Raw genomic sequence first — 14,725 nt, forward strand, 5'->3', positions numbered from 1 at the left:
GGATGAACTCATTTCATAGCTGAGATACCAAATAGAAATTTGCAGCTGAGTTAGTAGTAGGTGGCAGTAGCACACACACACACACACACACACACACACACACACACACACACACACACAAATTGCAATGGGCTTCGTCTATTATCTGGCAAGTTGCTATGACATTCCTCCAGACCCAGCGAATACTTTCTTTGTTAGACAAGGGGAATTTCCTACTTTTTTGTCTTGCTGAATGCTGTGTCAGGTGGCCCACAGAAGCCTCAGCCCAGACTGGGTTTTCCCCAATGACCCCCCCCACACACACACACACCCTACAACCTCCCCCCTTCTCCACACCACCAACCCCTTCCCTCTATTACCACATACTTCATCTTCAGTCAGCTGGAAAGAGACATGACATGGGAGGGAGAGTGTGTGTGTGACTGCAGTGTGTATGTGATTGCATTCAGTGTGTATATATGTGTATTGTGGGATCATGGGACTGCAACACAGTGGGTTTTGTCACATTGTCATCATCTAAAAACACACATTATACAAATGTCGGATGTACTTGGGAGGAATTTGTTTACTTTAGTGTATTTTTATCTACAAACATCCACTTATTATCTCAGCAAAGAGGTTTCCACTGGCCTTCGCAGCTGGTCATTGTGTTGAAAACCACTTCACACTTTCGTTTAATGATCTCTTCTTCTGGGTTTATTTGCTCTTTGAATCCCTTAGGCCAACCTGGTGAAAAATATCCAGTTTCACTGACAAATATACTCAACCTGACAGAGTTAATTGCTCCAAAGGTCATTGTGAGTCAGAAAAGCAATAAATAGCTGGTGACATCTAGTGGATGATGTAAACATGCTCAGCTGTGTGATTCACGGGATATTGAGACGATTAGAGAGCGGTTTGAAATTTTTTTTCTAAAAAGATAAAATGCTGGAAAATGAATCATCGAATTGTGGTTTTATATAACAAACAGGATCTAGCGTTAACTGAGCTAAAAAAAAATTGATGAAAAATCAAAAAATATGTTGTTTAAGATTTTCAGGTAATTACAGGTTGTTGTTTTCAACAGTGTAGTGTTTTGGAAACTCAACTCCGTAATCCATATTGTTTATTTAACCCGTACTTCCACTGATGCGAAAGGTATCACTGAAACACAAAAATTCCCAATGAAAAAACAATTATTTTATTTATGGTACTCATATATTTGCTTACACATACTCCGAAATATATTAACATTTAAGATCTTAGATATATTGATTACAAATATCCCCAAATCCATGTATATTGTCATATATGTGCATGATAATAGAACATTTCCTAAATTCTTTCTGCATTCATATGTTACACTGTCTGATCCAGGTACTGTACAGTTAGTTAATAAATATGGCCTATTTCATTCATTTATGTCCTGTGACTGTCCTTCTCCATACCCTGAGCCTAAATGTATTAGAATAACAGCAACATAAAGTGGAATAACCATAGTTTGTTCAGTTAAAGTGCACACTGAAATATATATATTTAAAAATATTTGACAAAGTATTGTTTTACCTGCTGGTAAAGCTGTGGTGTCATTGCTTTATAAAATCTGGAAATAGCTCATGAATGAAATAGTACATCCAGATTAACTGCTGATTAACTACAGTATGTCACATTACCTTACGTATATCCTTCTTTGATTCATTTACAACTTATTCAAAGGCAAAATGGAAAAGAAAAAAAAAGCATCCATCCAGATTGTCTGTTATGGGAAAACATTACAAAAACATTCTCTGAAAATAAAAAGGCTTACAAGAATGACATGTAACATATTCATATGTATAAAATGTTGAGGAAAAAACTGTGCTTTCTCTGAATATCTACAGACATAGCCATCGTAGAAGCCCCACATCTCACTGCACTGCTGCTGTAGAAATATAAATTGGCCTTCATTTTCAGGAGGCAGAAAGTACAAACTATTCTTCTGGCAAGTTGGAAGTTGGAGTTTTCCAGTTTGGGATTCTAACATCCTCTAACCCTTAAATTGTGAGAATCAGCTGCAGTCTGCAAAATACATTAGATGCAGGATGAGGGATTTATTTGATGGCTACTACTGTACTTTACTGCTAAATAGATACAACACAAATCTCAAAAAATACATTGTAAAACATTATTTCAAATGGCAAAACTATCAAAATTTTCCTTACACATCAGCAAGCTTTGATCATTTTCTCCTTTAAAATGGGTCTAATATTCGTACACCAGCAAAGGACTGGATTTTTAAGATGCAGTGTTGTACTTGAATACACAGTCCTGACAACAGACATCCATACATGCCAAGCTCATTGGCCTTTCTAAGTTATGGCTCTTTAATAATGCACATTATCACTTTTCAGTGAAACCAGTATTCCACACAGTCGAGCTCAGCTGCTCTTCAGAGGAAACATTGGAAAAAAAAAAACTGTACATAGCTTTGTCCCTTTGTAAATTTCAGTTTTCACAACTCTCCTGAAAAGTAAACTAATAATTTAACAACAACTCCATGACAAAACAGATCAGATATTACAGAACAATATAAATCACTACTGTATGTGCTTGCCTAGTCAACAAACTCGAGAGACAAAAGGTGGAGATGATATAGCAAAGACACAAACACAAATGTTTCCTTTTGAGATCCTTGACGCGGTGTCTCCACAACAGAACAAGATAACGAATGAGGGCGAGGAACGATTAAGAGATCTATCCGTTTACTTGACCGTGGAAAAGGACCTCGAGTGCTGCTAGTCTGAGATGTGCTTATCGCCGCGTCGTTGCTGGGTTGAACACAGTGAGATCAAAACTGTGAGTACAGGTGTTACCTGCGTGACTCTCCCCAAAGCTGCCAAGTGTGAAGCACTCCCCTGTACTTATTTGTGCTTCCACGCCGTTTTTTAAAACAGTGTCACTACACAGCTGTGCTCATCGCAGAAACAAGTGAAAGTCACAGTGTCTCCTTGTGTTTTGTGCCCCCCCCCTCCAGTGCATTCTGCGACCCCCCACCCCCCACCCGTGCCTCGCCTATTTGTACAGCAGTGGGATCTGGCTGTTGTGACAGTGGTTGCGGCTCATCTTGCTGTCGGCCGGGTACAAGTTGGAGGAGTTGGAGAAGGAAGGCGGGAGGGAGTGATTGTCCGTGGTGGGGTTGGGGTAGCCGGGTGGGGGAAGCAGAGACTTGGGATCCTGCTGGGACGAGGGCGGCGGGGCATTGTGGTTCTGATTCTGGCCTGTGGAGGGTCGGCGGCGGTTGCGTAGAGCCTGTCGCTCAGCCAACTGGTTGCGTAGCGCCGATACCCTCTCTTCTTTCTAATGACACAACGAGAGGAGAGTGAGATTGTTGTCATGTCTGCAAATTAAAATAATGTAAGGTAACACCTTACTTTAAACCCCCCCTTATAAGAATGTATTAGCATTTATAGCAGTAAGTTGATCAAAAGAAAATTTTGATAATCAATTAATTGCTTCAGTGATTTCAGTGAATATTAGCTGATTCCTGCTTCTCAAAACACAACAGTCAATATCAATGTCTTCTCAGACATTTGAAGATATCACTTAAGGCCCTGGGAAACTATGAGCAATTAAAACATTTTATACACTAAACGATTAGTTGATTAATCGTGAAAATTAATCGATAATGAAAATAATTGTTAGTTGCAAACCTAATTAGTATTATGTAGCACATACAGTAATAGGGTTTATAACACACTATAATGTGGTTGTAAGCAGATGCATGTGTTTATTAATGTATTTGTCAACACATATAAATCATATAAACATGTATAAAGAGATAATGAATGACAATATAGTAAAACATAGTTGTAATAATATAAAATATATCTTCATAGGAGACATTATAACACACTTAATATGTCCTTATATCAACTACAACTACATTATGGTGTGTTATAAACCATTTATTAAATATTTATATAGTGCTTACTGTAGAAATGCTCATAGGAGGGTTGAAGTAATGTGTTACCAATCTACGATAAGAAAATCTGTGTGCAATTTTTACAGTGTCAAAAAAGTAAAGACAATCATGACAAATAACAATGGATTCACTTGAGTTTTCTTGCCTCCCCGACCCCTAACCCCACTCTGCTTTCACTGTTTCACTATTCACTGTATAATCTCCAGTACGTTTTCAGGAAAATTGAAAACACTGTATGAGTGGGCAGAGCCACATGAGCACAACCCTCTTCCACTACCCTCCTAGAAAGAAAATATTGCATGGCAACCTTGACATATGCAGCCACTCTGGTGAAAAGTAGATGCCAGTCTGTAAACGATGGCACACACACTGAATCAATGCCTAATATAATAGCTATATGAAGCCATTCACGGCTACACTTCCGCAATAACACCGAATAAAAGAGGAATGCTTCACGACCCTTTCCATATCTGTCAAGGTTAAGCAACCATAGAAACAAGATTACATTATCAAAGAAAACCGAACGAGGATAACTACAAATATATATATGCTATAAATAAAGAAATAATTGCAAAGAAAACATGATAACATGAACCCATGTCTCTAATTGTGTGTCACAATGTGTATTACTATTATTCTCTATTTTCTCATATTATGCAACATTCTCCATCGCAAAGTATGTACAATGAAATCGCACACCAGCAAGTACACTATACATATTATCTGTATAATAATGCATATAAATACAAGAATATGTATTACCTATATGTCCATGAATATATGTATTATACAACATCTGCCTCCAGGATGAATTAAAATGTTAACCAATATAAATGTACTTTATGTGTCTGGCATTTGGATGTGTGTTTAATACTACTAATGTGTATGTGTCTGTATAATGTAACGTGTATAATGTCTTCACCTCCTGGATGATCTTTTGCAGCTCCCTGTTCTCTCTCTCCAACTGCCTGGATTTCTCCTCGTCGTTGTTGTTGGTGGACGAGCCGGTCTTCAGAGTGTCCTGCTGCTCCGACTGCCACTCACCGCGGGTGATGAGACGCCGCATCTGGACCGCCACAGGAACAGGAAGTCAATAAAGAACTTAATCAGGCCTTATAGTACAGTGTGCTGAATGAATAATGTATCTATTGAGAACCCCTGATGAGAACACATTTTAAATATTTGCAACCCTTTTAGCCAAATCTTTCACGCTTGTCTGAAGGCTTCAAAATATTTTCATCACTGAAGTCAATTTTAAGGGGCTCATTTTTTTTCTTATATTGGCAAAATCTTTGGTGCTTAGCGCTCACTGCTGTGCGGTTTCTGCACTGCACTCCCAGAATTAGCCAGACAATGGTGACAATATTGTGATGTTTTTTTTCTTCCTTGGATTTTCAGTAAATGAAGTTTGAATATCTGTAGGTGGCACTCTTTCCTCTGTCTACACAGTCTGCAGCAGTGCTCATGTGCACTACCCAGCTCTTCTATTTATTTCAAACAAATCATTGTAGCTGCTGCCACACATGTAAAATGTCTCATTTTGTTTGTGCCAGAGGATTTTTTTCCCCAACACCAAATGTTTACAGCAGTTACACATCTAAAAGCTTGATATATTAACTATCTAACTTCACAGATTATTGCTGTAATGGTGGAATCACAAACAGATTAAATATTTGATCAATTAAGTAGCCTTTTTATTTGAAGTCACAGCCAGTCCAATATTGCATTGCACTCAAACATCAAAGCATGTTTTGGAGATTTTTGCAGAGCTATCAGAAGAAGAATTTTCAGAAGTTTGCCATTTTCATGCACAATGCAATACATGCTGAACTTTCTTCCTACATACACTGAGACCGGCAGGTTTAACCTTTGGTTTTACTGCAATACGAGTGAACTTTTCATTGTGTGCAACAATTCCTAAAGGTGTCAGTGTCGAATCAGAGTACCTTGGGTACAAAAAGCACCACCAAAGTGATGTAGGCAGAGAAAACGACTGCTAGAGAGGCAAAGGCAAAGGAGGCGTCCTGCTGTGAAGACAGGATCATAGTCACCGGAGCCGTGATCAGGCACAACACCTGCAGGAGAGAGAGAAAGACCAAAACAGAGAGAGAGAAACAGAAAGAAAGAGAAGTTGGAACAAAGGAAGAGGAAGAGTAAGAGTGAGTTTAAAGTAAAGAGAAAGGAGGAGGCAGGAGGGGTAAGAGGAGAGGAGGTGAAGAATAAAGCAGAGTGTGAGAGCGAGAGAATGAGAGGGGAGGAAAATCACATCCATAAAAGCATTAGGCATCTGTTTATCATTCCGGGGAGGACTCCCATGTGAAAACAGCATTAAAAAGTCATGACTGAAGCGGCAACAGCGGGCTGACAATCACCACATTGTCATCTCATCAGGGCCTAGAGCTCACAGCTTAGCAAAGAAGAAGGAGGTCCCTTTACAGACGCCATTAACTATTGAATCATCTTAAAACTGAGATGTGTATATCATAACATAAAATAATAATATCAGACTTGTCTCACATTATGGAACTATGTGATGAAATGAGTATGCAAGCTGCATTTAATGCTCTCATGCTCTCATCGCAAGATCAATCCATTTACTAATTACATATCCACAAAGTATAAGCTGATAAATGTTAGGATGCTCATTAAGATGCTTCGTCTTTTATTTATTAATGGGAATTCAGGCAAGCACAGGAAATTCTAGCAAAATGGCGGTTAAAGAAAAAAAATGTTTTGCTGCTTTTGATCAAAACAGAAAAAAACTCCTCTGGCTGTTAAAATGACAGAAACCACTTTTCCAGACATTTTACATCAATTACACAGTTACCCTGTGTCAAGAGTGTCAGGAAGTGGCAGCGAGTATTTGTCTAAAGTGGCTAAAGTGAACATAATGGCAGCTATTTCAGTGTAAATTGCATCCTAGGTGCCTCCATTTAGGATGATTCACTTGCTATTAACAGCCACTGAAAAATGTTTATGACTGACAGCAGTGTTTACCACTGTACTTTAGTGCCCAAATTGGTACATTTTTAAACATATTCCTGCCATAGGGCAAGGTAACAGCTCCATACAAAGCACTGTGTATGCAATCCCTGCCATTCACACAAACATAATGCATAACCCACATTGTGCACAGATTTCTTCCTATATATATGCTCAGTACTAAAGTTAAAATACAGAGCACTCAGCTACAAAACTAAGGTATGCTTGAGTTGGCTGATATTGCAGCACAATAAAAGTTTGTGATGCACCCTTTCGTATTTTATTGATTTTATTTTAACTTTTATTTTACCAGGAAGTCCCATTGAGAACAAGTTTTCATTTTATAAAGGAGACCTGAGATATGACTGTTGGTATCATAGCACCACAGGCACCATAAGCATCAAAATTTATGATTCATACAAGACAGCAACTTGTGCTGGCAGTTTTATGATTTGGAAGTAAATGCGTCCGGGATCTGCATTTTAGAGAATAAAATCTCAAGACGTAAGCTTGAATATTTTATATATAAGCCTGTTTCTGTGTTTCGTAATGCTCCAACCAATGTACTGGTTGTACTGGTACATGTACTTTTCAGTATTTTATACTAGATCGTCAATCTGTGATGTTCAGCACATCCCAAAGATTGTTTGGAGAGGAAAAGTCATCATTAATATTCTGTTGAATGATTTTTGAAGATCGATGCAAAATGGTGAATCAAGAAACATTAAAACAATACAATTTTACACTTCATTGTAGCTGCACAGGAAGTATTTCAATGTCACGTTTAGCCAGTTATCTACTCAAATAAGGGAAATACACCACAGATGCATTATGGGAGCATCAAGTTATCTATGAACTCCATTAACTTTTATGAACTGCAAAGAGTAGCCCCTTGAGTATGCGGCTTTTAAGACCTTGCAGCTGAAATGTCTTGACACATTGGTCAGTTGCCTGTTTTGCTCTAAAAAAATGAGCAGGAAAGTGGCTTCTGGAAACCAGAAATCTCAGCACCAAGCAAAGTAATCATGGAGGCACTGGTATTGATTAACTCCCCACAGATACACTATGGCCATTTTGTGCTGTGGGGCAATAAAAATCATACTTATTGCCACTTGAATGTTATTCAGCGTGCTACAGAATAGTCTTTGCAGAGAAAGCAAAACAGCAGACAGCGGCACCCAGAAACAGGAGTTCAGGCGTGACGATGTCGTTTCTTTTTTGGACTCACAGCAACGTTGTAAATAGCCATCCCCACGGCCCGATGGTCATTGATCTTTTCTGTGGAGACAGACTTGGTCTCGTAAGCCAGAAATATGCCCAGCAGCAGCAGCAGACCCTTGTAGCCATAAACCACACCTACAAAGAGGGAAACAGTGAGAGAATGCAGGTAAAATAATGAATTAGTGAGTGTGTTTGCATGAACATGAAAGAAACATGAAATAATATGACGTAAATGGACTGTACTTATATAGCGCCTTTCTAGTCTTTTCCGACTACTCAATGCTTCAACTACATATCACATTCACCCCATTCACACACATTCATACAATGATGGCAGGTGCCATCAGTTCAAAGAAAGTAACTCATTTACACACACTCACACACCGAAGGCACAGCCCTCGGAGCAATTTGGGATTCAGTGTCTTGTGGGCTGGGGGAAGCCGGGATCAAACCACTGACCTTCCGATTGGTGGACGACCGCCCCTGTTGGTTCTGTTCATAGTCACTGAAAAGTTCAACAGTGGCTCTCTAACCTGCATACACACTCACTTACTAATGACCTCCTTAATGAATTTCAGGGTCACTTAATCAATTTTACATGTCAAAGTCAATTCTCTAGTAACAGGGAGAACTACACATCCTGTGAAAACAGTATAATTTCTTCTGAGGCTCTGCAGAGAGCTTTCAAAAGTCTGAGAAAATGACTCAAGTGACATCACCCGGATTGGGCTTGGAGACTACAAATTCATAACAGAAAGCCTGCATTTCATTTCAAACATCTAACTTTGAAAGATGTGGGCATTTATCAGGCAGGGTGATTATGGGAATTGTAGGCTCCTGTGTTTTTGGAGCTTGATCCATACTAGCGACTAAAAGTCTGGATTTCTTGGCCCCGGCTGCATCAATTTTAAGCATTCTTTTTGTTTGTTTTTTTGGCGTGGCTCTAGGGATGGCACTGTTGGTCGGCCCACCACTTTGGTTCAAACTGAAAAATATTAACAATTATTGGAGGGATTGTCATGGAATTTGATTCAGACATTCATGTCCCCCTCAGCATGAACTGTAATAACCCTCATCAGGTCAAAATTTCAATTTGGTCTGAATACCTGCAAAACTTGTGACATTCCCATCAGCTTCAACTTTACTTTGTGTTTAGTGCTAATTAGCAAGCATTATAGCATTGTCATTGTGAGCAGTGTAGCATGCTGACATTATCATTTAACAAAGCTTCACTATACCTAAGTACAGCCTCACAGAGCTGCCAGCATGGCTGTAGACTGTTAGTCTTGTTACCAAAGAAATAGTTCCTATGTTTCCTTTTTTAGTCCATCTCTCACAAGTCCCTTGATTTGCCGCGATGATGAAAGTGTAATACTAAATCAATTTGCAACTTATTTCTTTAGCTTTTAAACATATGAAACAAATGTATTATGGGAATTTGTCAAATAATGGGATCATGTAAATGTAACATGACTATTGCTTGCTTCTAGTGTAGGAGATAGTAACATTGTGAACCGGTCAATGTGGAGTACATGAGTATGACCAAGTTGTGCAGGGGTAGAAAACCAAAATGTACAAAAATAGACATTATAGTGCAAACTGGTGAATATGTTGAAAGCCAGTCAGAGCCAGGCAGACTGACAGAGAAAAGAGAATATAACCGTGAAAGAGAGTGAAGTAGAGAAGAAAAGAGAATCTGTGACTGAGTAAGTTCGACACTTCTTCAGACTGTCCATTGTTTCTTTATACCGCCTGATATTAAAGCACCATCTTTTCTTCTCTGAGAAAGAAAATGCTATGGGGCAATGGCCCAGTTTGTGACCCACATTATTTGAATTTCAGCACCATTATACTTTCATAAGAGCTGCCACGCTAGAAAGACAGCAGAGAGACAGACAGAGAGAGAGAGGGACTGCGTGGGCCGACAAAAAGAGAAGCAAAGAGGGAGAAGGGGAATCAAACGTAAGGGGGTGGCGGGGGCTGAGGGAGGCGGCTATGATATGAGATCTGTTTAATTCAGAATGAATGGAAGTGTGTGTGTGTACGCATATGTGTCTGCATATGTCCATGTGTGTGACAAAAATATTCAAAACCAGAGCAGGGCAAAAAGTGATAAAGAGACAGACTGAGATTTAAAAAAAGAAAAAAAAGAAGAAGAGAGGACAGATACCGAGCCACGTGTTCATCTTCTCTGAGCTGCAGTGCTCCAGCAAGGGCTGAATCAGGACATCCAAATCTTCTTTAGGGGCCTCCTTAGTGAACTTCTACTCACATGGCAGATGGAAGAAGGGGGAAGAGGAATGGAAGGATAAAGAGATAGAGGGAAAGACAGAGAGAAAAGGGGAGATAATAAGAAACGATGAGACAGCAGCACACTGCAGAAGGAGGCAAAAATGCACAGTAAGCATAAGCCCCAGAGACTGCACGGTTGATCCCCTCGGGTAAATAGGTCTTTCCCGTAAATCAGATATAGATGACTGAATTAAAAGAGTACCAGATATCCAATACATATGAAATATGGCTATTTAAAAACTCCATATAAGGTTTGACTGTAACTGTAGTTAAAGTCAATGCTGTGCAGATTAGGGCTGATGATGTTTAGCTCTTGTTCCTATAGAAGTTGAATGCACTTAATGAGTACAGTCCACATCAGTATGTCCTTTTTGTGTCTTATCCAGGTTTTGATCATATTCAGGATATGATGTTTAAAACAGCACAACCACATAACACCTAACCAGGATACTCGTGCACATGGAAACGCACTCATTGTAAGTCACTTTGGACAGATGCGTCTGCCAGATAAATGTGAGAAATGCAATGATGACGTTTCACCTTTGTTGTAAAATGTTACCACATATTAAAGGTACCCTGAGGAGTTTTTGATCACTGGTGGAGCAATATTTTGATGAGTGAGTTCCTGTATTCTTGGTATCTTGTGTTTTACGCATGAGGACACAAATGCATATAATGAGGGGTGACATGAGACATCACCACTGTGCAGTAATGCACATCAACAGTTGGTGGCAGTAACAAACTGTAAAATGTAGAAATATAATGGTTAAAAAAGAGAGAAAGAGGAGCGCAAACTGATGTAAACAATGCAATTTTCAGATAATTAAAGCAGCTATCAATATTTTCATGTTAATAATACACCACACCACTACTTATATGTGAAAAGCATCATTCGTTGTGACCCACAGACAATTATCACCTGTTTCAGCAGTTGCCCTCAGCTCTATGGAGTATTTTAGCATCTTTCAGCTAATTGTTTTGGTTTTCCAGCCCACAGCGTTACTGTTTTGGTTCACTATCTCCCCTACATACTGTCCCTTTTGGTTGCAGCAGGCAGCTGTTTTCAGCGAAAAAAGCTAAAAAAATCCACTGGACACTTCCTGCTCAGCAAACAAAGTTAGCGACTAACTGGTGAACATAGTTAAGCATTTAGCAGCCAGATATTTCCCTCAGGAGTTGGCGTAGCCTAAAAATAGAGCTGCATATGATGGTTGATGAGAGCAGCCAACTGAACCATACAGTAAATTTGCTGTAAAACGAAAACAATGAGCTAAAAGAGACTAAAATACACCACAGAGCTGCAGACTTGGTTGATAATTGTATGTTTTCTGTACTGTGAGTGACGAAAATGAGCATGTGAGTCCCTTGATTCAGTGTTAATATTGAAAACATTGATTAATGCAGGTTTAATGAAGCTAAAGTTACAATTTAATGGGACCTTTAAAAGATAAATGTTTTGAGGCAGGGAGTTTATTCAACATGTTTGTTTAGCTGTTACAGTAAATGCCACAGGGTACCTTTAACAGTGCTTATAGTGCTTACACTATTAAACACAAATAAATATAATTATTTAAGTCATAAATGTCACTGTTATAGTACTGCTGTTCAGCTGTGCTCTGTGAAATGACATGGTATTTACCCTTGTTTTAGATTGTGCTCTTTGAGTGTAAGATGAATCAAAATGAAAGAACATTTCTACAAACGAGGCACGGTGTCTCATTACTGCGTTATTGACTGATGACAGTGGCTGCACGGTCTGTGCAAATGGGTGATGACACACAAATTATCTCATCTGTCTTTCGTACTCTACCTCAACCGTAATGTGCAGAGGATCCACAATCTGCCAGATCATGAGTGACAGGAAGTCGATAGCCAGCAGCACTCCAACTGTTGCGTAGAGTTTCCATGGCTCCAAGTGTTGCTGTGTGAGTTTGAGCAAAGAAACACACACACACATGCACAACAGTCATCACTATCCAAGGGCATCACGAGCCACTCCACAAACAAAGACAAACAACCAGGACAAATAATACGACAGGCGTCCTTGTGATTTCTGGATGACTGGGCACGAATTGTCTTTCTGAATGTCTCTCTGAGTGTGTGTGTGTGTGTGTCCAAGTATATTTTAGGAGCAGTGGGAGTTCGCATGTGTATGTGTGCGTGTCTGCACGCAGAGAGCTGCAGTAGCTATATTTGTGCTGCCACCTGAAATCATCAGTTATACACACTGAGATGACACCACTTTCGTGTGGACAGTTTCCAAAGCGACTTATATCAACTTTATTATTCTTAAATTAAACTATAATGGAAGCAATATAGCTGTAACCGAAAACAAGCAACCAAAATGAGCTCTCCTACTGGGCACCCCCTCTCTCTTTCCACACTTTTTATTCAACCACGCTGGCTTACTCCCAGCACCTCCAACATAGTAACAGCCATTCAAGCGTGCAATGACTAAAAATGAAAAATAAAATAAAGAAGAAAACACATTGCACGATTCTGGGTGCCTCTTCACTTGAGTTGCATGAAAAATGATTTGAAAAGCGCTCATTCTCCCCTCGATTTGTGAAAGTTTCTTTAAATACTCACGCAGAGCTCTCTGGCAAAATGCCCTTCTGTGGACATGAAGAGAGTTGAAAGTCAACCCGATTCGTTGTGCTTTGGCTCAAATAATAAACCCCCCGAAGGTTGGATTTCTGCATAGAACTTTAATACTCATCCATATTCATAAATATTCCATAAATGGCTTAATCTCTTATTCTTCTGATTAGGTCTTAGAAATTCCCACAACACATCGCAGACTGGCAGTATCTTGCTGGAGGATACACTGTCTTCAAGGGGAAACACACACACCCATACACACATAAACACCCACTCTTAAATACACCAGCATGCAAATAAAGCTGATGACGTGGGCATCAGGGGCCTGGTTTTGTGTGTCTGTGCGCCCAAAATCTGCATCTGCATGTTTCTATGCATAAATGTTGCATGTGTAAAGTACAGTATCTATGTCAGTGTGTGTCCAACACCCTTATCCCTGCACTCTCGCTACAACCCTGCTGCAGTGAATGATGCCGAGCTGGCCTCTTAGAAGCTTATGTTACTAGGAAGCCTGCAAAGTTTTTAACGGAACTTTTTTATCAGCCGGCGCCACACATGCTGTGTGGCTCTCCTGAGACCGCTGAGAGGCTTATCCCTCCCTCCCACTCTGCCTCCCTACCTTTTTCTTCTCCTTCTTTTCCTCCTTCTTCGTGAAGAGGGTGTGGACCCACCAGATCTTGGTGAACATGCTGCCATACGCCAGGCTGAAGCCGAGGCCGAGAAGCCACAGGCGGAACTGGAGGAGAGGGGAGGAGAAAGGAAAAGAGAGAGAGAGGAGAGGAAAAGGGTGAGATGTGATGAGAAGGAGAGGATAATTTTAATTTAAAAATACTTTTATTCAAGGGTGTAGGTTTGGTTTCAGAAGTGTGTGTGTAAATACATATATCATCAATCAATCTTCTTTCTCGGTACATAAATATATCATTTAACTTGTATTTTTAGATACAGTTACACTTGCAGTAAATCATTCTAGCACTTAAGAAATGACAAATGACAGTGGTTACTGCATTTTCATTATATTAGTAGTAACCTAAAATCTTGTTTAGAAAAATAATGATGTTGTATTTGCATTTTTACTACAAGGAGCCCTGTGCTTTACTGCCTTTCTTTAACTTATGTTTTATTGAAGTGTTTTCTAGAAGAGAATATTTACTGTAAATAAAAATATAGATTACATGACATTTTTGAACCTCCACCAACACGGTAGGCCAGCCTGTGAGTGGCCTGAGAGGCCTGAGGCACAAAAAGTCCACAAATCATTCGCTGCACCACTTGCTGCAGCTCCTTCAGCTTATTGCTCTAAGGGCACGGTAATAACTGAAGGTGATTGAGATGAAAATATCAACATTTTTATCAACTCCTCTCTATTCTCCTCCTCTGGACAGTATGAGTTTAAAGAGATTTCAGTAAGAAAATCAACTTGAAACTATAAAAGTGAGGGGGACAGAAATAGGATTTTGAAAAATTTCCCCAGTGGGAATTAAGCCCTTGCCTTTATTAAACTACAACAAATACAGAAAAAACACTATATGCTCATTTCTTCCATTAAGCCAAAAAAATTGAAATGTGTGCACATATTCTCACAAAGTCACACACATCCAATTTGTAGGTTTTGCAGGAGAGGGAGATGAGAAGAGATGAGAAAGAGAGGATAGATAGATAGATAGATAGATAGATAGATAGATAGAT

The 14,725-nt window shown here is 39.5% G+C and overlaps 1 protein-coding gene across 2 annotated transcripts in view; it reads right to left on the bottom strand.

The window, feature by feature from the left end:
* Window positions 1–1,157: 1,157 nt before the first annotated feature.
* gabbr1a (gamma-aminobutyric acid (GABA) B receptor, 1a) overlaps window positions 1,158–14,725 on the bottom strand; it is a 72,934-nt gene continuing 59,366 nt past the window's right edge. For both annotated transcript variants that reach the window (XM_044208268.1, XM_044208269.1), the window contains 7 exons: window positions 13,656–13,772; window positions 12,246–12,356; window positions 10,314–10,407; window positions 8,151–8,278; window positions 5,887–6,015; window positions 4,863–5,006; window positions 1,158–3,315 (listed from right to left, as the gene is read on the bottom strand). In XM_044208268.1, the coding sequence (XP_044064203.1) occupies window positions 3,031–3,315; window positions 4,863–5,006; window positions 5,887–6,015; window positions 8,151–8,278; window positions 10,314–10,407; window positions 12,246–12,356; window positions 13,656–13,772 (1,008 nt within the window). In that variant the 3' untranslated portion in view covers window positions 1,158–3,030. The remainder of the gene's footprint in view (window positions 3,316–4,862; window positions 5,007–5,886; window positions 6,016–8,150; window positions 8,279–10,313; window positions 10,408–12,245; window positions 12,357–13,655; window positions 13,773–14,725) is intronic.

The sequence above is a fragment of the Siniperca chuatsi genome, linkage group LG9 (assembly GCF_020085105.1).
Source record: "Siniperca chuatsi isolate FFG_IHB_CAS linkage group LG9, ASM2008510v1, whole genome shotgun sequence".
NCBI lineage: Eukaryota > Metazoa > Chordata > Actinopteri > Centrarchiformes > Sinipercidae > Siniperca > Siniperca chuatsi.